This window comes from Pristiophorus japonicus, chromosome 13 (assembly GCF_044704955.1).
Source record: "Pristiophorus japonicus isolate sPriJap1 chromosome 13, sPriJap1.hap1, whole genome shotgun sequence".
Lineage (NCBI taxonomy): Eukaryota > Metazoa > Chordata > Chondrichthyes > Pristiophoridae > Pristiophorus > Pristiophorus japonicus.
Window position 1 is genome coordinate 47,726,964 of NC_091989.1, and position 26,930 is coordinate 47,753,893.

At 43.3% G+C, this 26,930-nt stretch overlaps 1 protein-coding gene across 1 annotated transcript in view; it reads left to right on the plus strand.

Moving 5' to 3' along the window:
- celsr1a (cadherin EGF LAG seven-pass G-type receptor 1a) overlaps nucleotides 1-26,930 on the plus strand; it is a 366,505-nt gene that overhangs the window by 328,656 nt on the left and 10,919 nt on the right. The window contains exons 26-35 of the mRNA XM_070897418.1: nucleotides 4,707-4,881; nucleotides 5,616-5,728; nucleotides 6,067-6,146; nucleotides 7,641-7,767; nucleotides 9,394-9,519; nucleotides 18,409-18,545; nucleotides 19,720-19,820; nucleotides 20,314-20,484; nucleotides 21,221-21,466; nucleotides 25,479-25,758. Of these exons, the coding sequence (XP_070753519.1) occupies nucleotides 4,707-4,881; nucleotides 5,616-5,728; nucleotides 6,067-6,146; nucleotides 7,641-7,767; nucleotides 9,394-9,519; nucleotides 18,409-18,545; nucleotides 19,720-19,820; nucleotides 20,314-20,484; nucleotides 21,221-21,466; nucleotides 25,479-25,758 (1,556 nt within the window). The remainder of the gene's footprint in view (nucleotides 1-4,706; nucleotides 4,882-5,615; nucleotides 5,729-6,066; nucleotides 6,147-7,640; nucleotides 7,768-9,393; nucleotides 9,520-18,408; nucleotides 18,546-19,719; nucleotides 19,821-20,313; nucleotides 20,485-21,220; nucleotides 21,467-25,478; nucleotides 25,759-26,930) is intronic.

Consider the following 26,930-nt stretch of genomic DNA (forward strand, 5'->3'; position numbering starts at 1 on the left):
GATTGGGAAGCACATCGCTGCTGCTCCATGTCGGGCAGCTGATTGGCTGTCTGTCCTTATGGAAATTTGACCTCGTCTGATGATGTCATTCACCTTATAAGGCTGAAAACGAGTCCAAAAAAGCAAAGATTTGCTAATGAACATAGCAGTGATCTCATGAACGAACTGAATAATGAACAGAGTTTTTGCGAGCTGTACATTTGGCAGAGTACAGGACGACGATATTTACGGGGAAGTGGGAAGGGACCTCGGGGGTGGGAAGCAAGGCCGGGGGATGCATTCCCTGTTTTTCAAATGTTGAAGGCCCAAGACTCTCTGCAAATTGGGCCCTGGGCCTCATCTACGTAATACCACTGTACTGCAGACACCAATCAGGTGTCCCGATTCAGGTTGCCAATTGGCACCCAAAGGCAAAACTCTCCCAATAACATAATTTTTTGGAGCACCCGATAAAGCTCAAACCGATAAGCTCAATGTATGTAGATAAGCATTTGGATAATGCTAGCTTCTTTCTTAACACAGGCGTGCTAACTCTGTGCCAAATAATAATGTTACATAATCGAATGCCTTTTGGAAATCTAAATACACCACATCCATCGGTACACCTTTATCCACCATGCTCGTTATATCCTCAAAGAATTCCAGTAAATTAGTTAAACATGATTTCCCCTTCATGAATCCATGCTGCGTCTGCTTGATTGCACTATTCCTATCTAGATGTCCCGCTATTTCTTCCTTAATGATAGTTTCAAGCATTTTCCCCACTACAGATGTTAAACTAACTGGCCTATAGTTACCTGCCTTTTGTCTGTCCCCTTTTTTAAACAGAGGCGTTACATTAGCTGCTTTCCAATCCGCTGGTACCTCCCCAGAGTCCAGAGAATTTTGGTAGATTATAACGAATGCATCTGCTATAACTTCCACCATCTCTTTTAATACCCTGGGATGCATTTCATCAGGACCAGGGGATTTGGAAAGAGTGAGGAGGCTGGACGTAGAGGAGAAAGGGAGAAATAGGAGGGAGAGGGGAGAAATAGGGGGGAGGGGGGATAACAGAAAGCAGGACAATCAAAACAGACACGCTGAGGGGCAGAGAGCGAGCGAGAGATACCGAGAGACACGGATATAAAGGACACACACACAGGCTTGCTGGTATTGTGAACTTTTACACACAGGGTGATCCCAACAAGACCATCAGCAGGCCGGGGCCATTGGAGGGAGCAGCGTGCGGCGGCATACCACTGCAGGGAGCAGCTCGTGCTGCTGCAGGAGGGTGACGGCTACGAAGCCAGGTCACGGATTGCAGTGCGGGCAGACACAGCAGGAGGGGCGAAGGAGCGGCAAGAGTCGGTAGAGGGAAGTGACCGGGGCCCAGGAGAGGCGTGAGTTTGGGGCCCAGAAGAGGCAAGGGCCAGCACGGGCCAGCCCGCACTGCGATATGTGTGCGCGCTCGGTCTGTGCAGCAGAGCTGGTCTCCACTCGTCTTGGGTAATCCTTGCCACTGGACCAAGACCTAGCTCTGTCAAGCCCGTGTGGCGGCTGGTGTGCAACGGCCACCACACGTTAAAAAAAATCAAAGCACAGGCATCTTCCACCCTTCATGATGTAGTTCGGGATCTGGAATATTAGGTCCTTCATTGAAACACTTGTGAACTCATCCTTTTTTGGCGTGGAAGCAAGTCATCCTCGTTTCGAGGGACTGCCTATGACGACTCTTGCCGCTCCTTCGCCCCTCCTGCTGTGTCTGCCCGCACTGCAATCCGTGACCTGGCTTCGTAGCCGTCACCCTCCTGCAGCAGCACGAGCTGCTCCCTGCAGTGGTATGCCGCCGCACGCTGCTCCCTCCAATGGCCCCGGCCTGCTGATGGTCTTGTTGGGATCACCCTGTGTGTAAAAGTTCACAATACCAGCAAGCCTGTGTGTGTGTCCTTTATATCCGTGTCTCTCGGTATCTCTCGCTCGCTCTCTGCCCCTCAGCGTGTCTGTTTTGATTGTCCTGCTTTCTGTTATCCCCCCTCCCCTCTATTTCTCCACTCTCCCTCCTATTTCTCCCTCTCTCCTCTACGTCCAGCCTCCTCACTCTTTCCAAATCCCCTGGTCCTGATGAAATGCATCCCAGGATATTAAAAGAGATGGCGGAAGTTATAGCAGATGCATTCGTTATAATCTACCAAAATCCTCTGGACTCTGGGGATGTACCAGCGGATTGGAAAGCAGCTAATGTAACGCCTCTGTTTAAAAAAGGGGGCAGACAAAAGGCAGTTAACTATAGGCCGGTTAGTTTAACATCTGTAGTGGGGAAAATGCTTGAAACTATCATTAAGGAAGAAATAGCGGGACATCTAGATAGGAATAGTGCAATCAAGCAGACGCAGCATGGATTCATGAAGGGGAAATCATGTTTAACTAATTTACTGGAATTCTTTGAGGATATAACGAGCATGGTGGATAAAGGTGTACCGATGGATGTGGTGTATTTAGATTTCCAAAAGGCATTCGATAAGGTGCCACACAAAAGGTTACTGCAGAAAATAGAGGTATGTGGAGTCAGAGGAAATGTATTAGCATGGATAGAGAATTGGCTGGCGAACAGAAAGCAGAGAGTCGGGATAAATGGGTCCTTTTCGGGTTGGAAATCGGGGGTTAGTGGTGTGCCACAGGGATCGGTGCTGGGACCACAACTGTTTACAATATACATAGATGACCTGGAAGAGGGGACAGAGTGTAGTGTAACAAAATTTGCAGATGACACAAAGATTAGTGGGAAAGCGGGTTGTGTAGAGGACACAGAGAGGCTGCAAAGAGATTTCGATAGGTTAAGCGAATGGGCTAAGGTTTGGCAGATGGAATACAATGTCGGAAAGTGTGAGGTCATCCACCTTGGGGGAGAAAAAAAACAGTAAAAGGGAATATTATTTGAATGGGCAGAAATTACAACATGCTGAGGTGCAGAGGGACCTGGGGGTCCTTGTGCATGAATCCCAAAAAGTTAGTTTGCAGGTGCAGCAGATAATCAGGAAGGCGAATGGAATGTTGGCCTTCATTGCGAGAGGAATGGAGTACAAAAGCAGGGAGGTCCTTCTGCAACTGTACAGGGTATTGGTGAGGCCGCACTTGGAGTACTGCATGCAGTTTTGGTCACCTTACTTAAGGAAGGATATACTAGCCTTGGAGCGGGTACAGAGACGATTCACTAGGCTGATTCCGGAGATGAGGGGGTTACCTTATGATGATAGATTGAGTAGACTGGGTCTTTACTCATTGGAGTTCAGAAGGATGAGGGGTGATCTTATAGAAACATTTAAAATAATGAAAGGGATAGACAAGATAGAGGCAGAGAGGTTGTTTCCACTGGTCGGGGAGACTAGAACTAGGGGGCACAGCCTCAAAATACGGGGGAGCCAATTTAAAACCGAGTTGAGAAGGAATTTCTTCTCCCAGAGGGTTGTGAATCTGTGGAATTCTCTGCCCAAGGAAGCAATTGAGGCTAGCTCATTGAATGTATTCAAGTCACAGATAGATAGATTTTTAACCAATAAGGGAATTAAGGGTTACGGGGAGCGGGCGGGTAAGTGGAGCTGAGTCCACGGCCAGATCAGCCATGATCTTGTTGAATGGCGGAGCAGGCTCGAGGGGCTAGATGGCCTACTCCTGTTCCTAATTCTTATGTTCTTATGTTCTATTTAGGGCCCAGCGTTAGGTGTGTGGCAGGCGTTTTGTGTGATGTGCTGGGCCCTCAAGGTGGGCATTTTGTGTGAGGTGAGGTTCACTGCTCTATCGCAGTCTATCATAGGGGGCCTGCACTGATTAGTTCCTGTGCAAATAAAACAATAATAGAACAATTTACAAGTATTTGGCATTCATCCAAGCCCTTGTTAGTCTTTTATCAGGAATGGCAAAACTAGGGAGGGGACTGATGTTGTGGATTATCAAATATTGTAAATAATTAGAGTTGTGTGTCTTTATCATTCAATTTGCCATTAAATGGCCCACTAAACCTGGATTTGTCTTTAGAAGAAATTGATGGCAGTTTTTAAACGTTGAAAAGTCGTTACTTACCAGCATAAAGATTTATTAAAGCTTTTTTGCTTAAGTAATAGAAAGCTGCTGTTTTTATCTCTACACACTGGCATTGTCAGAACATGGTCTACCTGGAGAATAGGGGCAGTGAGAGTTCACACTGGACTGGCTTCTCGGTTGAAAAATGCTGCAGCAAATCACACCTGTGTTGTGTTTCCTTAATATGGTGGACATTACAGTATCATTTTTCAAACTTACTTCATAAAAGAGGAGTGCACTTTGGGGAAAAAATGTACAATGATGCTTGTATTTTATTAAATATTTCTTGTAGAATATATATAATAGTAAATGTGATGAAGCAGAGCTTTAAAATAAGAAAGAATGACTTCATTTATGCAGCAATTTATCATATTTCTCAAATGTCTCAAAGTTTCACAAGCAATTGTTTTTTTAGCTTCCATCTGAATCATTGGAAATGGCAGATGAGGTCTTGGCCTAACATCTCATCGGTAGGCTGACGCCTCCAGCAATGTAGCTTTCCCTCCAACAATGGATTGGCTGTGTAGATTATGCGCTGAAGTACTCGGGCAAAAGAGCTACCGGCTGGGCCAAGCAAACCGTTCTCGAGCAACAAAAAAAGAGATTGTTAAAATTGTTCAGCACTGACTGACTTTCTTCTCTTGCAGTTTGTCTGCAGTGTGATAGCCCTCTTACTGCATTATTTCTACCTGTGCACCTTTGCCTGGACGTTTGTGGAGGGACTCCATATTTACCGCATGCTGACTGACATGAGGAATGTGAACTATGGGCACATGAGATTCTACTACACCATTGGATGGGGAATTCCTGCTATTATAACAGGTAACCTGATTGTTGATGTCAAAACCGAGAGTGAGCTGGCAGCTGTATGGCTCAGATAGCGGCTCAAGTCCGAGAGGCGTTTCTGAGATATTGTAAAATGGGTGATAGCGAGTTGATTTTAATGGAAATAAAAATCAGGAGAGATGTAAAACAAAGTGCCGATTTGCTGTCTCCTGTTTTACATTATCAGACAAAGTCAAAATCTACCGCATTGACTGAGAGAGGAGAGCGGATGGTAGGGTTAATGGGCTCAATTTTCCCCAGTGATTTGCGCCATTTTCTTTGGAGCAGGCTGCTCTTTTTGGCCTGTTGAAAAACCACAGTTTCCCCAATCAATTTGCACCAGTGTAACTCAGTTACAATTTTTTTAGGTCCGTTTTTTTTTTCAATCAAAGGGGGCGTAACCAGCCACCTACGCCAATTCTGGCTATTTACGGAACTTTGGCCAGCTGAGAGTTACTCCAGTTCTGCTTAGGCCAGCGTATGTGGCCTCTCCAGAAAAACCTTCCGGCGAGTTAAGGAAATTGGCGCAGCAGATGCCCGGACACATTAAAAGAATTGAAGAATACATAGCAGCAACTTACCTCCAACCCCACCCGAAGTGCTTGCCAGTCCAGTCCCCATTTTCAGTCCCCATTCTCGGTCTCGCGCGAGCGAGAGAGAAAACATTTTATACATGGAAAGGAATTAAATGAAGGAATGCACTAAGTACAACTGTTTTGTGCTATTTTAAGGTCTGGCTATGGGGTTGGATCCCCAAGGTTATGGGAACCCTGACTTCTGCTGGCTGTCTGTGCACGACACCCTGATCTGGAGCTTTGCTGGTCCCATCTGTGTCGTAGTTGTTGTAAGTACATCTTTGTCGCCTTTCCTTACCAGCATTGTGGAACCAAAAATGTATGGTGTTCACAAACATTTCTCGTTTAGTTATTCAGTATTTTAATACAAACATTTATCTTAGTAAAATTAAGGAAAGTGACATTCGAGTATTTACTAATTTTTTTTAAAAAATGTGCAGTAAATTGTGAGCGCATTATCCTCATGCTGACCTTTTGCTACTACTAGAGAAGACCGAAGTTCCCCCTCCCCACCCCCCACCTCCACTTCCCAGACGTCGTTCTGGCTTATTAGTATTCTACGCAACATATTTGGGAACTAATTTATCTTGCATTTTGGTTTCCTCAGATAAATATCGTCATCTTCATACTGGCTGCCAAAGCATCCTGTGGGCCAAGGCACAGGTCTTTTGAAAAGACTGGGATCATGTGAGTTTTGCATTAACATTTTTATATTTTGTTACTAACAGTGAGTATCACCCCAGCAACATATCGAACCTTTTGCAATATTTTCAGAAATAAAAATACAAGGAGGCCATTTGCTGACCGATGGTGGGTTGTGTGAGCATTCCTAAAACAGGATTATTTGTGGAGGGCCCAGAACTGTCCATAATTTACAATCAAATGGTATCAAGACAACTCATAATTGGAAAGAATGGCTGGTTGAGAAATGCAGATATTCATACTGCTGCAGTAGGTGGTTGTAAATAGATGGCAGTGGAGCAGGCTGTGCCCTGCCCTGTCTGACTTGGGAACACAGCTTGAAATCGACACTGAGCTGGGATTCTTTTCATTTTGAGGGGAAGAATGTCTATGCTGGGAAAAGGAACTTCTGCCTCGGTTTTGCCAACCAATGTCAGTGTCCAAGTTTTGTGTATCAACCTGCTTTTTAAGAGAATTGGATTGGGATGTGGGCATCACTGTCAGGGCCAGCAATACAGAATTCCTTTACAGAGTGATTTCTTGCAGGGTTTTCTGCAAAGGGTAGATATAAAACAGTAGGGGTGCGGTAGCATCGAGGTTATGTTACTGGACTAGTAATTCAGAGACCTGGACCAATAATCTGGAGTTCAAAACCCACCACGACAGCTGGGGGAATTTAAATTTAAAGTAAATAAATCTAAAATGATGACCATGAAACTACAGGATTGTCGTAAAAACCCAGCTGGTCACTAATGTCCTTTAGAGAAGGAAATATGGCGTCCTTTTTTTGAGTCCCGACCCACAGCAATGTGGTTGACTCTTAACTGCCCTCTGAAATGGTCGAGGAAGCAACTCAGTTGTACCAAACCGCTGCAACAAAGTCAGCACTGTGGGAGTACCTACACTACACGGACTGCAGCAGTTCAAGAAGGCGACTCACTGCCTCCTTCTCGAGGACAATTTGGGATGGGAATAAATGCCGGCCTTGCCAGCGATTTCCACAGTCCGTGCACGGATAAATTAATTGAGGAGACAGATAGAGCTTGAGTTAGAGTTAGAGTTAGAGCTTGGATGAGAGGAAATGGTCTAGGAATTAGTTGAATAAATGGGACAATCAGGGATATGTGTAGGCTGATTGATGATTTGTTCAAGGTCACATCATTCAGGTTAGCATTATTGCAGAAGTTGAAGGGAAATTAAGACTCGATGGATTTGTTTTAGAGATTTGGCGAACAAAGGCCGCAAATTTTCAGAAAAATATTAGAAATACTTTAGAGTGAAAACTTACCATTATAGGCAGGACAGCTGTAAAACAAAATGGATAGCACAGTTGTAAATTAAGGAAATCCCTCAACGAGAAGGACACTTTAAATTTTATTTTGCTATGTTCTAATAATAGAGGCTACAGAACAATGTTCAAACAAAAGAGATCATTCTGATGGGTTTCTAGCACCTTCCTTGCTCTGTATCATTGAGTATTATATGTATATTTTCTTTTAGATCTGGTCTGAGGACAGCCTTCCTCATGCTGCTTCTCATCAGCGCTACTTGGTTGCTGGGGTTGATGGCGGTGAATAATGACACCATGACCTTCCATTACCTATTTGCCATTTTCAGCTGTTTACAGGTAAGATTAAAGCTGCTAGTATGACTGGATGTTAGTGAATCATTTTGCTAGCGGGTGCAAATTTTACATGTAAGCTTGTTTCATATAATTCGTAACCGATTGGACTACTTACATAGCACATTTGGTAGTCTGTCAATAATATCCATAGCTTTAATTCTGTGTTTGTATGTGAGTGAATGTCATTCTGCCATTTCCCATGCTGCTATGCTTCTGTAGTCAGTAACCAACCTTTTGTGGTAAAGGTATTTTCAGCACATGTAGGTTGCAAATTGAAACATGCATTTGCTGCTCAAGTGAAGAACTCCCCGTGATAGAAATGAGTAGCTAACCACATTTCCAATGTTTGAAATACAAGAATCTGACTTGTTTTGCTCACCTGAAGATACCCCTTGGCTCATATTATAATATCCTGGAGCTCCTGGGCTGATGTGAATTTAAACCTCTGCACCACACCTTTTCATTCATCTCGTTCTGACACATTATTAGTCATCGCACAATAGACCATTTGCATTGGAATGCATTGTTCAAAGTAAAACGTTTTTACAAAAGCTTGTATTCAGTAAGACATTTGAAGCAAAAAATGGTCAGAACTGGACAAATTCATGTTTATGTAGATTGAGTCTGGTTTATTACATTGTTGCAATTATATGTGTTAACAACCTTCAAAACTTGTTCAAACACATTACAAACATTCCTTTAATTAAGGTTTAAATTTGATCGTTGCTCAGGGACTAGTCATAATAATTTTTCATATGGATACAAAGATTACTTGTGATATCAGGTTATTCTCAGTGTGCTGTGATACTTAGTGATTTGCCGGTTTCATAGCACAGAAACAATAGATGACTTTTTAAAATGTTGTATTACATGTGCTCTTCTTTATTTATACAAAAGCAACCTAATAACTTTCTAAAATTTGAAAACCATTACTATAGGCAATAAAAATTTCCAGGTATTTACATTTTTATTATATTCCTTAGTTTAATTGATATTTTGATGTCCTTTTTAAAATTGAAAATCACCTGACACGTAATGTAGCAAAAGATGAAAATAATTATGTGAAAAAGTGGTATCACTACACCTCAGGGCACAGATATTTCAAAATAGGTGTACATGTATCAGTTTATCACTTTTTATCATCCTGTGACAGTATCCTTTTGAGGAGAAGTATTTAAATCAATGGTTATCTTAATAAAGGTTACTTATAAAAACTTCCCTCCAAAAGTAAGTATTTAAAATATCTTATTGGAGACGATGTATTTAAGGTACCCCGTAATAAGAGCCATCAGATCTTTAAACAAACATCTAAATGACTTACCCCAATGCCTTTCTTCATGTCTAAGCCTAGAGTATTAGTGTGATATTTGGTTGTAGGGCCATCAAAACCCAGCTTGATTGTATTCTCATCCACACTTAAACTCACTTTTTAGCACGGGGGTAGGTGCCCAGGAGCAAGAACCCAAGCTGCAATGCCGAAGCCAGTTAAGTAGCTCAATGGTGCCTTGACTGTGATTGGTTAACTCAGCGCAGGGCATGAATCTTGCTGGTCTATGGGTCAGCAGCACCACACCACAATGTGAACTAGTTACCCGATTTAACTTGGTGTGAATTGCTTTGTGGTTTCAGGGGCTCTTCATTTTCTTCTGCCATTGTATCTTCAACAAAGAAGTTCGGAAAGGTCTGAAGAACATATTCACTGGAAAGAAACAACATCCAGATGACACGGTACTGACCAGAACTACAGTTTTATCAGTAAGTTGCTGGGTCCTCAATAAAGGGATATTGGATCCTACTTTCCAGTCTGCTCAGGGAAGGATTACATTTCTTCAGTGTTTAAGTCTGTTCCAGACTGAAACACTGAAGAAATGTAATCCTTCCCTGAGCAGACCTTTCTTACCATAAGCAATGGAGGTATGTAGAGGTTAAATTGGATAGTGCCCGAAAACGGGCGTGGGGATCGCGATGCGTGATTAACCCGAGCCTGTTAATTGCAATGCAGGCAGCACCCCATCTACAAGCCTGCACATTAGCATGATTTCTGCATGTATCCAGCGCTAACCGCACTGTTCATTGGTTGACATATCAGCAAGGGTTCAATTTCCTAGCACTACTTTAAAGCTAGCCTGCACTGCTTAAAGCTAGCCTGCACCTCTTAAAGAGGAGGTGCATTGTGGCTGAAGTAGATGCTGGGATTTGTGCAGGAAGTGAATTTGATCTTGGAAACAGTGAAGAATGACGCAACATGGGAGAGCGCGAGCTCCAAGGTTTTCCGACACTGCACTGGAGTTCATGGTAGATGAGGTGGAAACCATCACTTAAATTCACACTCGCAGCCACTAGCTTGGATACTGACATCGCGCACATCTTCGAGGATAGATTAGAGGCGGGATCTACATATGGTGAGGTACCAGGCACGAGCGGTATACAGCCAGAGCAGGGGACAAGGATAGCACAGGTCCCAACTCGCCAGCGCAGCGGGCAAGGTTGCAACAATTCTGCTGCAGACGACCCAGATGAGGACTTCAATGGGGCAAGCTACAGAAGAAGGCTGATGGGCCTATACAACAAAATGCTTGGTGCATTGAAATGTCTGCCAGAGAGCCTGCATTCAATGTCAAGGAGCTTAGAGGAGTCCGGCACCAACTTGGCACAGGGCTTTGTGCGTAGCTTGGAGCCTATCCTTCCCAGCATGGAAGTGGTGGGCAACTTCATGAGCACTCTTGTGGACCCAACCATGATGCACTTCTGATTGCCAATGTCTCAGCGTCCATTGCAGCACAAGCAGCTTCCACCAAAACTCCCAAGTGCTGCAGTGGAAGCTGAGACTTCTGTCATGCAGGCTCAGCTGGCTGCCATGCAACCTCAGGCTGATTCCACTACGGTTGCGAGCAGCAGTGTTCAGAGGGGCTTGCAGGGTGCCACAGCAGTCCACCAATTTGTCCTCCAACAGATTACTAGGATTGCTGAGGCACCTCCACGGGGGAGTGGCAGTGGCTCCATGGAGCATGAACCTGCTGTCCTCCCTCAGGAAGACAATATTCATGCTCCCACCCCTGCCATTCTGCCAGTGCCCTTGCTGTTGCCTGTCAGCCAGCCAGCGCAGACTGCTGCCACCCATGCCGAGATGGTGCAGTCTGAAACTGGGTCTTCGAAGCCTAGAGCTGCTCGAGGTCATCCTCCAAGTCCATCTGAAATCTCCTCCTCTGAAAGTCAGCAGCCTTCCACCAGCCATGCTGCAGCCACTGGGGTAGCACTTCAAAGGAGCACTAGGACAGGCAAAGGCACACGGAAGACAGGCGCTAAGGGAATGCACGGGTGGTTTAATTGTGTATGGGAAAATGGCATGGTTTATTTTATAAATTTTGCTTAAGGATTGTCGGTGGGGGCGCTTTCATGCTGTGTAACACATATTCAGCTGTGTGAGGTTAAGAGAGGACACCAGATGGAGCGGGAGCTCCAAAATGACAGTGCTGACATCAAAATGACATCATGACCTGCCTGGTCTGCATACTTCCAGCGGACGTTAGCTGTCCGTGCGCTAAGGACTTCACCAATATGGCATCCAGCACGATTCATGGCAGAGGTGTGTGTGCGCGCAGCAGACACCATTTTTGCGCTCAAAAGGCACCTGTCGTGCCCAAACAGCGGACGCGACACAGCCCAATTTTGCTCCCATAATCTGCTATCCTAGGAACACTAACAATAGCATTAAAACGCTTTGTGTATGTAAAATAAAACAAATTTAGATATTAAACTAATTAATATATTTTTGGTGATGCTCGAATTATAAAGTCTACAAGCATTTGTTGGTTGACCTAGCCATCGGAACCCTGAAGTTAAATGATGGCTGTACTTCATTGAGCTTTTATAGCTGCAAGTTGACAGTTTTATAGAGGTTAATTATTCCGTAGTGAGATTGCAGTGTTAAGCTTGTAAAACCACCCCAGTTCCACTCACAGTGTGCTGAAAGTTATTCATGATCATCATAGGCAGTCCCTCGAATCGAGGATGACTTGCTTCCACGTCAAAAAGTTCACAGGTGTTTCGATGAAGGACCTAAAATTCCAGGTCCTGAACTAATTCTTGAAGGGTGGAAGATGCCTGTGCGTGGATTTTTTTAACGTGGTGGTCATTGCACACCAGTCACCACACGGGCTTGACAGAGCTAGGTCTTGGTCCAAGGATTAACCAAAACGACTGGAGACCAGCTCTGCTGCACAGACCTAGTGTGCACACATCGCAGTGTGGGCTGGCCCGTGCTGCCCCTGGGCCCTCACCTTTCCTGAGCCCCAAACTCGCACCTCTCCTGGGCCCCGATCACGTCCCTCTACAATCTCTTGCCGCTCCATCGCCCCAACCTCGCTCCTGCTGTATCTGCCCACACTCCAATCACCGACCTGGACCTTGGTGACGTCCCTTTTCACTGCCGTTGCTCTCCTGCTCCAGCAGGTGCTGCTCCCTGGAGTGGTGTGCCACCATGCCACTCCTTCCGCTCCCCGGCCTGCTACGATGGTGCTCGCAGGCCGGGGGCTGCTCAGCCTGTCAAGTATCTACAGACAGCTAGATTCACAAGATCACATGATGAAGAAGGCCTTTCAGTCCATCTCAGCTCCATCAAAAAAAAAATGCAAATCCCTCCCCATAATGTCACCTTATTGAATGAATCTATGGTCTTGCCTTCCGCTGGAGAAATACCACCAACGATGTCTCCACTAGATTCTGCAAATCCCCTGGGAGGATAGACGCACCAACATCAGTGTCCTCGATCATGCCAACATCCCCAGCATCGAAGCATTGACCACATTCGACCAGCTCCATTGGGCAGGACACATTGTCTGCATGCCCGACACAAAACTCCCAAAGCAAGCGCTCTACTCGGAACCCCTACACGGCAAGCGATCCCCAGGTGGGCAGAGGAAACATTTCAAAGTCACCCTCGAAGCCTCCTTGATAAAGTGCAACATTCCCATCGACACCTGGGAATCCCTGACCAAAGACCGCTCTAAATGGAGGAAGAGCATCCGGGAGGGTGCTGAGCACCTCGCGTCTCGTCGCCGAGAGCATGCAGAAAACAAGCGGAAGGAGTGTGCGGCAAACCAGACTCCCCACCCACCCTTTCGTTCAACGACTGTCTGTCCTACCTATGACCGAGACTGTAATTCCCATACTGGACTGTACCGTCACCTAAGAACTCACTTTGAGAGTGGAAGCAAGTCTTATTTTGAGGGACTGCCTATGATGATGATGATGATCTTGTCTTCCATACCTTTATCTGGAAGACCTTGTGTGAAGAAGGCGTTAGTGCGCGGACATCTAACGTCCGCTGAAAGTATGCAGCTGGAGGAAGTTTTAAGTAAGTGTCTCTCTGACAATGGAGGCAGCTCGAGCCTTGAGCAGTTGGAGGGAGATTTAAACATAAGTGTCTCCCTGACAACGGAGGCAGTTTAGCCTGGAGCAGCTGGAGGGAGTTTTAAACATCAGCATCTCCCTGACATCGGAAACAGCTCAAGCCCGAATCAGCTGGTGGGAGATTTAAACATCTCCCTGACAACAGAGGCAGTGTGAGCCTGGAGCTATTACAGGTCCTGTCAAGGGGACAAAATGAGAAATAAAAAGTAATAAAATTATGACAGCACAAGGATGGAGGACAATGATTGGTTCTTCCATATTAATTGAATCATTGGACAGGGAATGAATCTTAAAGAAAGCTAATAACTGATTTAATTTGCCTCAATTGCTGATTTCTAATTTTAATTTAAATAATATATACCATAATAATGAATTAATTTTGTTTAATTATAATTAATCTTTATTACACTGATTTTACTATTGTATACTCCTTATTGTATTTACAATGTAATTCGTATTTCTTTTCTTTTAGTTTGTTCGCCTGTGTCTATCTGCGTGTGCATTTTGGCTGCCACTTCAGACCCGAGCCTTTAACCTTTTTTTGCCCTCCTGCTTTTTTTCTCTTTCCCTCAATGGTCAATATCTAACATGTTGTAAAATTGTTGTGAAGCGTCTTGGGACGATTTACTACGTTAAAGGCGCTATATAAATAAAAGTTATTATTATTGACACTGTTTAGCTCCTTGGCTTATCTTGAGGAGGTACTCCAGATTTAATTTGTGTGTAACATTTAATATCTTGTGTACTCCTATGAGAACCTCCCTAAATCCTCTCACTGTATGGCTAAAGTCCCAGTTTCTCTGTTTCTCATGCCTCAATCTAAGGATCCGCTATTCTCTACATCTTCCCAGATCTTGAATGTTTTGCTTATGCTTGGTGGCCAAAGCTGAACACTATACTAAGTATGGCCTGACGAGAGAACTGCACAGTTTTAGCATGACATTCTTTGACTAATGGAGAATGATTTTGTGGAGATTTGTGCCAGAGAAGCAGGTACACCATAGGCACAGGAGAATCTCAGAATTCGAAGAACAGGCTCTGCACTCATTTTCTACCACACTCCACTGCATTGTGTGTTCATGCTTGGAATAGTTAATGCTTTTATCGCATTGTGCTCTCAGATTTCCTGAAAAAATATTTAAATGAGAACCGAATACAATTTTGTGGGATTTGTACCAGCTTTGCTCTTTTTTTCCTCCTTGTGCCCCTAATTGAACTGGGTGCAATGGAAGCTGCATGGGTGAATGAGCTCTTAAAGTGGCAAAGGGGATTGATGTATTTTTAGCAATGATTACAGTACCGTTTTAGTATTTTTGTTGGACATTTTTTTCCCTATTTCTGACATTTTTATTTATAGATTTTTAAATAATTTTTGAGGGCAATTTATTTTTACTCAAAGTAAGTTTGTTTTTAAAGTGCCTTAGATACAGTATTTGCTGCTTGAAGTGGTACAAGATGAAAGGATGCAAGTACCCAACCATATTTGCAGACCATGACACATAGCAATGATCAGGGACACTGTCTCAGATTGCTCTGCGTCAGCAGAGAGCCAGTTGCAAAGCTTTGCCATTTGCACCCAAATTACAACCTTGGGGTGACACTGCTGATGGCTGGCAGGATCAACACTGCCGGTGGCTAGCTACATGGCCAACTTTAAATCCACCCCGAGTGGTGTCAGTAGGTGGCCATGTTTGTATTACAATGGATTGATAAATAATACTATTTCAGTTATGAGTTGCAACTTGATTGTGTGCACTGCTGAAATATGGGTGTCGATGAGATAAAATGAAAGAGCATTACGGTTGTGGTAAGACAACAACATAGGGAATAGTGAATGTGCGACAGCTTGACATGCAACATTTTTGGCAGAATGTTGGACCACACACCTTATAACATGGCACTGTTGGGTGTATCAGGCTCCTTAAAGCACGCAGCCTTCTCCCACATATGTTCCCAGCCTTGGTCTGCTTGGTTACTAGCTTTTGCCAGGCATGATGTACTGCTGTTTTGAGATGACGGTGCTCCAGAGTGCCAAGCAGGGCAATTCCTCCTTACGCTCACCTCAGGCAGCAGCGCATGCATTTCCCTAGTCATTAAATGGAGGCTCATGGGTTATGCCACTCCACCACTGGTCCACAGACGCTACTTTGTGCCTTGATGTTGATTTTGCTTTCACTTGCTTTTGGCCTGACTTTTTTTGTTCTCCCACCTATAAATGGAACAAATGTTTCAAATGGAACTAATTTCATCCTTTCTAAATGTTTATCCACTTTTCCCTTTGGAAGATGCAATGATCTCTGCTTCAACTAATTCCAGTGGCAAAGTATTCCATGCTCCAACAACCCTCTGCTTGGAGAGATTTCTCCTAACCTCCTTCCACAGTCACTTAGTGACCATTTTAAATTCATGTCTGACTTCCTAATTGCAGGAAATAGTCTTTCCTTGTTCACCCTACCAAATTCCTAATTATTTTAAAGGCCTTTAATAAATGTCCTCTTAGTTTTCTCTGCTCCAGTGGAAATAGGCCTAGTGGTGAGGAATAGTGCATGGCTGAAGTTACTGTGCTGCTGCTGTGGGTTCTGAGAACATGAGAAACCACAGAAAATTCTTTATGAGAGAGGATTTAAGAGTGTTAAAAAGGCCCCTGAATCCATGAGGTCCAATCTTTCTGCCGATCGTGTGCAATTTGCCCTAATGTTGAATCCACCTCTCTCATTTCCCTGAGGGAAGTGAATATCAACAGGTAAAACTTCCAAGAAGGCAAAGCTCTATGAAATTTCCTCCTGAACCCTCTGCCCAACACAACGAATCACCCAAATATCGCTCGATAATTACAATCCACATTATTGAACCCTGACCAACTGCATTCCACAAATGGCATGTTCAGGAGTCCAGCAACACAGGAACGACTGTGCTCCATAAAATATTCAATGGTTTATGTATGTACTCGGCCTGAAACTTTCAATCTTATTCTTAGGCAGATATTTATCTGGCTCCTTTTTAGTGCAGTTAATTACCATAGTGTTAACTGATTTTTTCAGATAGTCACTACTCTCGGAGGGGTTGGATTTCTGCTGATTGCTGGTCTCTCTTCAGGCTTGCTGATTTTATATTTGTATAATTTTGTTCCGTACTCACCAGTCAGAGTTATATAACAAGACGTGAATGATATCCCCCTTATTCTTTTTCTGCAAAAAAATCAGTTTCAGTTTGGAGAGAGTTTCCATAGTGTAAAGTACTTGATCCTGAAACAATTCTCATTGCAGCACATTTAAAAAGAGCAAATGTGTCAATGTCCCATTGAAAGTAGGGTTCCCAAAGGAGCACGCAATGTTCTAAATGTGATCTTACTAATGTGTATTACAGTGTCTTGGACTGAATCAAGCATTGTCAGCACTTGTTTCATTTTAGTAACTGCTGCCTTATTGAAGCATTTGCCAACCAATTTCTTTGCCTGGGAAGAGAGAAAACCCTAATTTTATTTTTGTTCTAATGCCAACTTACTCAAATAATGCATGTTTTACAGTGACTTAATCACTTCATCAAACTTTTGTAAATTAATTGCTAAACACTATGAAAACAATGCCTTGTTAATAAAGAACATTATCGATCCTTTCTCTGGGTGACTACCAAAATGTTAGCAACATAAACAACGTCACATCCAATCGCCAGTCACACACCTAATATCAAGCAGGTTTATAGAAGCAAAGTCAGGTCATTGTAGAACTAAAACATTATCTGCAAAAATAAAAGGAGAACTTAACGGTGAAAAAAATGTATGTGGGAGATTGATTTGTTGAGAGGTTGCAAAACTACTAAGGGGGGATTGAGGGAGGAATTCTAAAATCTGGTAGAGCTGTACACTAAACGACCATAAGGCTATTTCTCATTGTAGTCATAGAGCTATTGTCATCAAGATTAAGTGGGAAAGGCATTCAGTGGGCTTGCATGTTAAATTAAGATTAGTCATACAGCTGAAGTGGTGTAGTCGTCTTTACTGTTACAACAGAGTCTGATTAATTTCAATATTTTTATGACAAAGAGATAAATTTATATGGAAATGAACAATGAATAGTTCTGCATCTGAGAGCTCTATAATAAATTGATCATGGTTTAAAATTATGTTATATATTTTGTAATAATTTTAATGGTAAGAAGTAATATTATGAGTCCATACTGCCAGCAGGAAGCCTCACCCTGCATATCAGAAATTCAGGACACGCCCGCAGAGTGGACTGATAAAATTGTCCCTCAGACCCCCGTACTCCTCTATTGGATTAGTGATATTATGAACAATTGCAAAGCTATCAGATGTGAGATAGTGGATCGAATGCCATCTTCACCATGCGTCGGGCGGGTGGTGGGCTGGGCGGAACGATCTCAACACACGCCCAATGTCACCAGCAAGAAGCCTGAGCAATTTTGATGATTGGGTCTCATTTTCTTCAACGCTCCCAAGCACTTATAGGCAGCACGCTGTTTTAGGGAAGCAGACAATCCAGCAGAGCACAGACCTGTAGCAAGGGATTAAAGGGCAAGGCTGGGCCGATTCTGAAGGGTGACAGAGACCATTATTAAAGAGGGAGAGGAATCGCCGTGAGGCACAACGGGAGCAATTATGTTCATCCTACTGCCCAAAAAGCGCCAAATTAATTATATTTTATGATGTCAGAGCTGCTTCCAGTAACCGCTTTAACTGATGCTGGTTTGGGCTTATTCCCACTCTACGAAATGGGTGAGCTCAGAAGTTGCCACACTTAACTGCACCAGAATGACATCAGGGTCCTAAATCTCCAATTTGCATTGAATAATGTGGCTCCCCCCTGTTTCTGGCGCTGACCGCCTAAATCAAGGCCTGCTCAAAAATGGCAACAGGCAGGCATCTGGCAGGTGGTCACTGCTAAGTTTATTTCTGTAATTTTGTTCTGGCTGCCTCCCCATCCCTGCTAAACAATGGGGAGATTAAGAGACCATTACCAGGGCCAGGGAATCCCTTCCAGAATATGAAGAAAGGTAGATCAGGACTAATGGTAGATTATAATAAATTCCATGCTATGTAATTGAAGAGAACTGCTACTAGTTCAATAGTGCAGTTCACCACAGGAAGCATCAAATGTCACATGCTGTAATTGGATCATCCTGTCTTCACCCATATGCTTAGTGACTGAAAGCCACTGGCTGGTTTAACAAGTGGCACTGATGGGTGGAATGAAACTATGTGCTCTCTTCCAGCGGTCTCTCAACTGTAACAACACATACGTGGATGAAGGACGAATGTATCGCACCGCCATTGGAGAGTCCACAGCCTCCATGGAGAGCACTGTCAGGTCAGCCAAGAGCCACAATAGCTGCATTGCTTCTAAACTCAGGTAATCAGGTGGAGGGTGCATGATTCTGATCTTTTCTGGTATACTTCTAATATAACCAATTGCATGACCTGTTACCATCATACTTTGTTAATTTGCTTGATCTAATGCTCATTTGTGTCAAGTAATCTTTTACCATATCTAATTGACCATGCTTGCATTTGCCCAGTTTATTACTGCTATCTCTGCTTTTCATTAAAACTAAACCTTGCAATGAGACATTCAAAACCATGAAAATGTGATGACTTGGCACCAGTGATTAGTTGACAAGGTGTGTTTAATTTCTGGTTAAGTAATACCTGAGGCTGCGTAAATCTACTTGGAACACTGACAGGTAGTCGCTGAATGACAGCATTGTGTGCAAAAGAAAGACTGCTCTAACATTCACATGACTATACATAGGATACCTATGTAAGATTAAGCCGTGCAGTGGATAAACTGGCAAGGGCTGTAGGATTAAGTAGCAGGTTCTGGCGAAGACAGCTAGTATCCTTTATTTTTGAAGAGTTACGTATGAAATCAGCCACTGAGAGGAGATAAAGAACTCCTGCAGCTAATTGACAGGGACATTTTCATAAGAATATCAGAAATATCCTACACTGGTCATACAGATTTTCTGTTGCATGGCCAATTTAGTGGCTGTAATTGTTTTCCTTTCACTCTTGTGCCCAGTCATTGGATTCTGACCTTTTTCTCCCTTTAAATTTTGGTTTACTGTCTTGTCCTTTTTTTCTAAGTTATTTTAATTGTCCCAAGAGACAGTGGATAGCTTTTCAGCATTGCCACAGTGCCACACTGTTGAATAAATACTGGATTCATATTGGTGTTACTATCATTACAGCCAGTTCCACCAGTCGCTTATTCTCATTGGTTCATGATGATCAAGGTGAATAATCTTGGGTCACATATCCTCTGCTCCTCACGAGACTTGATCTAGGACTGCTTTTAGAAAATTGAATTTCCCTTCGGTTCTCCAATATTGACCCTCATGTCTAAGATTATTTACTGTTTCTTGAGAAGGCAACATGGTTTCTTATGTCTTAATACTCATCCATTTACTTCAAACAGGAAGCATCCAGCCTGTGAACTACTATAATCTTATCGTGCCTCTGATGGTTTGCTGGCTAACTTTGGCCAAGTTGTCTTACAACTGAAATATTTCTACATCTTTTCTCAGGGATGAAGCTCAGAGAGTGAGCTTGTTATCAAGTCAAGCAGAAGTTGGCCAAATAGAACCAGATTCGTCAATATTCCACAAAAAAACAAAGAAACCCAATGGTAAGGCTCTTCAGGTTAATCAATCTGTACTGTCCATTTGTGCAAAATGTTTACTTTAAAAGTTGTTTACTTTAAAAGTTATTTAACAGTTTTAGCAATGAATATAAGGTTTTCTGATACTGAATAAATACAAATAATTTGAAATACATCGGATGAAGTAAATATTCCCTTTTCTATCAAGTGATATCTAGAGCAATCTATTCAAAAGTTGTAAGTAATTATACTCCAATACATGTTTGTTATCAGAAGTTCATATAGTGGTACCAGACCTATACTGACAATACATAGTCCACGGGTCCAGGCCCACTCTAGGTTCTGATCTACAATTATATTGTAGCTTCTAATGGTGTTGGTGTTGGTGTTGGTGCTGTGAACCTATGGATGATGATTAAGAATGGACTGGATCAGTAAACATTGGCAACCGTCAATTAGTGGTCACAACACCTTTTTTTCTAGCTAATGTATTTTTCTTCCACTTGTTTCTTTTTTCCAGAGCCAGATTCTGACTCAGACAGCGAGCTTTCCCTGGAAGATGATCACAGCAGCTCCTATGCTTCTAGTCGTTCTTCAGATAGTGAAGATGATGAGTTTCACGCAGACCCCAACTGGAAGCAAGGAACGCCTAGAAATAATGAGAAAAAACCCGTACACAGTACACCTAAGGGTAAGACAAAATACTATAACAGTAAGAAAGAAATGTTATCTGGTTTCTGTCATTCACATACGTACTAAAGGGTTGTACCGCTGTTCCACTGACTGCGAATTCTGCTTCCAAGGAGAGATGAAAAGTTCTCAACCTGGCATTTGCCTCATTTGCTGCCACTGTATGAGTTTAATCCATTCTCCGATGGAATGAATTAGGTGCTATTTGGGGGCCAAGCTTTCCTTCCAGGAGAGAGGAAATCTACCATTGCCTAACTGCCAATTGAGCATTAATGATAGCCTTGGAGAAACCTATGGTTCGGATAGTCCTGCTCTAATGGCTGGATTTAAAAATAATCCAGATTCTTGGCGTGCACCGTGGCAAATTTGATAGCACACAGAATAACAAGTTAACTTGTATTTGTAAGGAACATTTAACATAGAAAAACATCTCAAGGCGCTTCACAGAGGCGTAATCAGACAAAAATGGATGCTGAGTGAAAGAGAGAGACATTAGAGGCAGTGAGACAAGAGCTCTCTTGACATACAGTGCATTGCACTGTGGAGTGCCCTGTGTAACGAGCATTTCACATTAGAGTGCCACAGTAAAAAGTGGAAGTCCTCAGCATTCATATTAAATGTCCTTTAAACCGAGGTTTGATATTCTTGGTACTTTTGTGAGTGCCTTTGTTCTGTAAGGATGAGTAATACTGAACTGGATTTCTAACTAAGCTCTAACCTCCATTCACCCCCAACAGCTGAGTCCATGCCCAATCATGTGAAACATTACTGGCCTGCAGAATGTACAACAGCCAGTGACAGCGAGGAACCCGGAGCATCTGAGAAACTGAAGGTGGAAACAAAAGTAAACGTGGAGCTGCACAGAGAAAGTAAAACCAATCACTGTAGTGACATTCCTAGAGGAAGTGAGGATGAGCTACAGGAAAAGGAAAGCACATCTGCACCTCAGCCAAACTCCAATCCACAACCAGAGCAAAGGAAAGGCAAGTATTCCTCTCAAAAGGAAAACATATAACTTTATTCTTCTACAAAGTTTGTAAATGGGATTTTTTTTTTCTTTTTTAAATTGAAGTTTGAAACAAAATATACAGCTGTTCACAAAGCTTTTAATTTTATAGGTTTTAAAGATTAGTTTCATTCGGCTGCAGAATCTAACATACTTGTACCAACATCTCATTCAATTCGCTAAAGTCAAATGGGAGGCAGGACTGGCTGATGACAAATGTCTAATGTTTGAGCAGATGGCTCATGTTTAGAATCTTGGAAATGCAGTCACTCCAATCGGTGAATGTAATCATTCTCAACTACAACATTAAACCGAGGAATAACTGACCCACTGGGTACTAGTGGCAAAAACATGAAGGCAGAATATTATCTGAATGGCGGCAGATTAGGAAAAGGGGAGGTGCAACGAGACCTGGGTGTCATGGTACATCAGTCATTGAAGGTAGGCATGCAGGTGCAGCAGGTGGTGAAGAAGGCAAATGGCATGTTGGCCTTCATAGCTAGGGGATTTGAGTATAGGAGCAGGGAGGTCTTGCTGCAGCTGTACAGGGCCTTGGTGAGGCCTCACCTGGAATATTGTGTTCAGTTTAGGTCCCCTAATCTGAGGAAGGGCGTTCTTGCTATTGAGGGAGTGCGGCGAAGGTTCACCAGACTGATTCCCGGGATGGAAGGACTGACACATGAGGAGAGATTGGATAGACTGGGCCTGTATTCACTGGAGTTTAGGGGATCTCATAGAAACATATAAAATTTTGACGGGACTGGGCAGGTTAGATGCAGGAAGAATGTTCCCGATGTTGGGGGAGTCCAGAAACAGGGGTCACAGTCTAAGGATAAGAGGTAAGCCATTTAGGACCGAGATGAGGAGAAACTTCTTCACTCAGAGAGTTGTTAACCTGTGGAATTCTCTCCCACAGAGAGTTGTTGATGCCAGTTTGTTAGATATATTCAAGAGGGAGTTAGATATGGCCTTATGGCTAAAAGGATCAAGGGGTATGGCGAGAAAGCAGGAAAGGGGTACTGAGGTGAATGATCAGCCATAATCTTATTGAATGGTAGTGCAGGCTTGAAGGGCCAAATGGCCTACTCCTGCACCAATTTTCTATGTTTCTAGTTTAATGTTTACAGTGCAGACCCGTATTGGAATTCTATTGAATTCTGACGGAAGACTGGAGAGTGAGGTGCTTAGCTTGCTGCCCTTTCCATGCCAGACTGAGCGGATGTAATCCTTCTCTCCCTGCTGGTTGTAAGGGTTCTATCTAAACTTCATCTTTGAAATATTTGATATTTTTGCAACATTCTGCACCGATTAAGAGTGATGGTGGCTGGGACGATATCTAAGGGCTAGACTTTCCTTACCTCGGCGGGTCCAGCGTGGGCGACATTGGTGGTGGGACCTAACTCCACTCTGGAAAATAATTTTAAGTTAATGGGGCTTGTTAAGCCCATCCAGCATGTTTGCCGGTCCAATTAGAGGAAGCGGGTCTGGTGATGTCAATCATGACAAGTCATCAGCCGGTTTCCTTAAAGGGACCATGGCCAACTTTCTTTTAACATTTGTGCTGTCAGTGTTCTACAGCATTGAAGTGCTGCAAACACTGACAATCATGGCACAAAGTTGCATGGCTGCACCCAGGTGTTCTCCGAGCTTGCAGGGAGGTCCTCTTCCCTTCCGATGGGCGGAAGACACCTCCTCAGGTGACCACCGCAGCCTGGTTGCAGATTGCACAGGAGGGTACAAGCAGGGATGGTGTCAGGAGGACCAGGGTGCAGTGGTACAAACATTTCAATGATTTCAGTAGATCATGATACATCAGTACAGAGCCACACTCAACTTCATCCTGCTGTGCCTATCATCACACCCCCATCTCTCTGCCTTTCCTACCCTACTCCTGCACATCCTTACTCACACCAACTTACCTTGAGCCTCCACCCATCCCTCTCTCTTTCTCTAGCTACATTATCACATCCCCATCTCACTAGCCACCCCTCGCACTCATCCTCATCCTCATGCAATCATACCAACTAACAACACACAAGGGTAACCACTTGAGTATTTTAACCAATGTTCATGTAAAGTTTCTGTTAATGTGCTGTCAAACATTGAAACTTTTATTTTCAACATTTGCGTTCTTGGACAGATTTGTGTGAACCTTTGGAAGTGGCATCAGGTGATTGTGGAGAAGGTTGGTGGCGTTTTTGGTGTTGGGCTGATTGTGATCGGATTCTGAGTACCAAGGTGAAACAGTATAAATAGCACCCATGTTGTTGTAATAGATGGCAGGTGAAGTAGAGATAACAGAAGCATTCTGTCAATGGAGAGAGAGTTCTTCCAATAAGGTAAAAGTAAATGGAGAGTGGAAAGCCTGCAGAATCTGTACTGGAAATGGACTGAAAAGCAGCTTGTGGCTGAGGAAAGTGATGATCTGTCAGGTGGGAGTTTTTACTGTATATTTGAAGCTGTCAAGTAATCAGCTGGAGCAATGGCCACTGAACTCTCGCCTCAGGTTAACAGCCGTGGTCCCCCGTGACCATGTAGTTAAAGTGAAAAGGTAAGTTTAAAAAAGCCTGTAAATGATCTGTCAACTTGATGCTAATGAGTTTAATTGGGTCCCCCGCCGCTGCCTGGTAGGACTGCTGATCCCCCGGAAATTTCCGGGTACCAGGTCTCCAGTCACAGAGACCAATGGATACTAGGAGGTGATGCACAACAGTAGTTCAGGTGATTCAGCAGCCAAAGTTCCTCTGTGTCCTTCCCTGTGAGACAGAATCTGCCCTCCGTCTACAGGACCTCCTATGTTCACATAACAAGATGATAAACTCATGATGTGAGGAATCAGGACAATACCCACCAATCTAGCAAGTTCCTGCAACAAGCTACTCCTTCCTCTATTTGCCCAGAAGAGCATGTTGATGATTTGCCCACAAAGATCCAAAGGGGTCGAGATATTTGAAGGTAGAACTTATGATTGGTAAAGTTCACCTACACAATTGTACTACCTTCATGAATGCTATTTTAAAGTAGATGCTAACCTGTTTAAAAACCTGTTGTTCAACTCAGCACTGATCATCAATAGATGTTTATTAAGGTTATCTTATGCTCGAGCAAGTACCGGTTACTCTTGTTGGTATAAGATCTTTTAGTCTGTTGTAATTAAACATTACAGGAACAGATTTGAAGAGTTTACAAAGCAAAAACCTCTGATATTTATTTCAATTGAATCTGATATTACTCAGATTTCATGCAGAGACCTATTTCTAATGAAAGTACAGTCTATAAGTATTATCTATATAGTTATGTCGGTGGATGAATTGTGTAGCAGGTGCATGGAATAGGCGGGGGGTGGGGGGGGGCCCTAACCATGAAAAATAGCAAAGAAACCTCTTGGGGCATATGTTTCTGTCTGTGTAAAGTTTATTAAAAAAATGAATCTATTGTTGATATGTAGTGATCGTTAGTAAAATAACTTTCCACTTTCCCCTCCCCCAGTCTTTAAATCGATGCTTGGACTGTTCTTTGCTTCTAATGGTTAAGTTTATGTAAAATAAGTTTTTTTGAGCTGGTCGAGTTGCCACAATACAAATCTCTTAATGGCATCATTTAAATCTCAAATGAGAATGGTTACCATGAGTCTCAGCTAGGTCAGCTGGAAGGAGTGAAGATCAGTCTGATGCCTTCACATTCCCCACTCAGCTGGTTGTCTTTAGAGCAATGATTTGACATCATTGATATTCACAAGCTGATGTCCAGTCTCCTTAATCACTTTATGCAAACGTATAAATGATGGGGTTGGGATTGCACAAAGAAAAAGAAAATGAGGAGAAAATAAAGCTATGCTTAATTTTTGGTGGTGTCAGCATCAGAGGTATCTCTGAACACTGATGTTTGAAAATACATTTAATTGAAATTAATTCTTTGATACGTTCAAATGTTATTTCAAGAAATACTGGCAAATTGTTATAACATTTTGTAATTCTGTTCTGTCATAGGTATCCTTAAAAATAAAGTCACTTATCCACCACCTTTAAAAGAAAAGAATCGGATACATCAAATACACAATGAACTCTCTAATTGTAAAGCAACGACCATTTCCTCACGGACCTCGTCAATAGGGTCCAGCGATGGAACCCGTACGGCCGCAGGCACGGGCATATTGATAAAGCAACCGAGCAGGCAACAATCACGAGACCAGTTAAATGGGATGACGCCGATACCCATGAGTATTAGAACGGGCACAAGCACTGTCCACGGAGACACCTCCGATTCAGAGTGAGTATCCTCGGCAAAATGGAACGTTTCTCCCGAGATAAAGCGAACAATACAGCCTGTGATAGGGACAGTGGATCCCACCATCTTTAACATTTGCACAACTATCTTAAAGAGTATCTTGTGACTTTAGAATGGTCTATAAGTGAAGATGAGTAAATTTACATTTAAGATAATGCTCCCCCAACCATCTGTAATCGAATGAAAAATAAATTCAGTAAGATTTAGAATCTAAATTTATCTTAGCCCTAAATCTCTCAATCACCCTTGTAATTATACTCTTAACCCTCTGTAATTTTCCATTGCGAGTAATTCGCACAAAAGTGAACAAAATATTCCAAATGTGGTAATTCTAATAAATTATTTAGAATTAGTAAAAAAAAAATGAATAAATATTTGGCTTAGAAGGGAATTGAAGGTCATAGGAATATGTACGACCAAGATAATCCAATACTGCGTGGAACACAAAGGCCTAGAAATTTGGCCTCCTTAGCGCCTCGCATTATTGCCACTGGGCGACAATAACGGGGTGCTAACGACTTACCGACGGGGCGCGGAGAGATGAACGACTCCTGCTAACTTGGCTGGGAGGTTTGCGGCGATGATAACACTTTGCACCACGCCAGGAGATCATGACGTCATTGCCGTGGTAGCGCCCCGGACCCGAACTTTGGTTCCGCCCCCCGCAGCATCGCTGAGCGGAAACACCGACAGCTACAGGAGGCGTTGTTCCGGAGACCAGGAGCTTCGGGGATGGAAGTTAAAGGGGAGGTTGCCGAGGTAAGTAGGAAAATGTCTGAAATGCTTTTTTCCAAATTTTTTCCAATTCTCCTGGGCCGCAATCGATCAGCCCGGCACTCTGCTGCAGTGCATGGGGCTGATCGAGCCAGATGGTGGCTGCTGTCGGGAAGGAGCCTCGGATCGCGGCAGCGCTACACCACGACCACCCTGCCTGCGTCCTTCAGCGCTCCAGGAAGGAAGTGGAGCGCGCTAACATCGAATTTCGAAAAAGCTAAGAATCTGTCACTAATTTTTCCAGCTTTCAGAAGTTAGCGCCCCAAATGGGAGCTCCCAAATTTCTCCCCCAAAATTCCTGTGCTGATGGAAGCAAGGTAATGTAATTTGTGAAAAGCAACCAATCAGAGTGAATAATGGACATGTGGAGAGGGATTGAT